The sequence below is a fragment of the Myotis davidii genome, unplaced genomic scaffold, assembly GCF_000327345.1.
Source record: "Myotis davidii unplaced genomic scaffold, ASM32734v1 scaffold244, whole genome shotgun sequence".
NCBI classification, from domain to species: Eukaryota; Metazoa; Chordata; class Mammalia; order Chiroptera; family Vespertilionidae; genus Myotis; species Myotis davidii.
The window spans coordinates 565,151-565,894 of NW_006294993.1; the positions used below are offsets into that span (position 1 = coordinate 565,151).

A 744-nucleotide genomic window follows, 5' to 3' on the forward strand; every position below is an offset into this window, starting at 1 on the left:
CCCCGCCCACTGCTGTGCGGCCCTGGGCTTGCAGCCTGAGGCTAGCCCCCTGCTGGAGGTGCAGTTCCAGGTTGACCTGATGACCTTCCGCCTCTGGCATGAGGCAGTGGACGCACTGCCCGAGGAGCGCCTGGTGGTGCCCTACCTGCCGGCCTGCGCCCTGCCCCGCCCGCGTCCCAGTCCGCCTGCGTTGCATGGCAACCACAAACAGAAGTTGGCGGTGGAGTTCATCGCAAGCAGCAGCCCTGAGGGCACACGGCCCGTGGCCCCGCTGCTTATCTATGGCCCTTTTGGCACAGGCAAGACCTACACACTGGCCATGGCTTCCCTGGAGGTCATCAGACAGCCCCACACCAAGGTGCTCATCTGCACACACACCAACAGGTGAGCCCAGAGCTGCTGCTGCCTGGGCTGGGTGAGTACTGCTGAGATGGTGTGACCCCAAAAGAAAGGAGGGCCCCGGGCCTAGGGCTCTGGCTGGTTCCCAGGTTCATTGGAGGCTAGAACGGATGTGCCCAGGCAGTCGGGCACTGGTGGAGTGGAGCCTGGGTGGGGGTGCCCAGTGCATCCATGGAGTGAGTCGCAGTCGCTTCCATTTTTGGGATTCTCCCCGATAGACGGTCAGTCCTGGGCTGAAAGGGACAGGGGACGTCTATGCTTCAGGCACAGTCCCAGTGTCCTGGGGGTTGGGGTCTGCTGTCGGGGTGTGGGGCTGTGGGTGCCTCTGCAGAGGCTCTAGATGCG

General features: G+C 64.0%; 1 protein-coding gene across 1 annotated transcript in view; it reads left to right on the forward strand.

Annotated features, from left to right (window-relative positions):
* HELZ2 (helicase with zinc finger 2, transcriptional coactivator) overlaps positions 1–744 on the forward strand; it is a 13,253-nt gene that overhangs the window by 3,188 nt on the left and 9,321 nt on the right. The window contains 1 exon segment of the mRNA XM_015567669.1: positions 1–384. This exon segment is cut by the window's left edge and continues 22 nt beyond it. Coding sequence (XP_015423155.1) covers positions 1–384 — 384 coding nt within the window.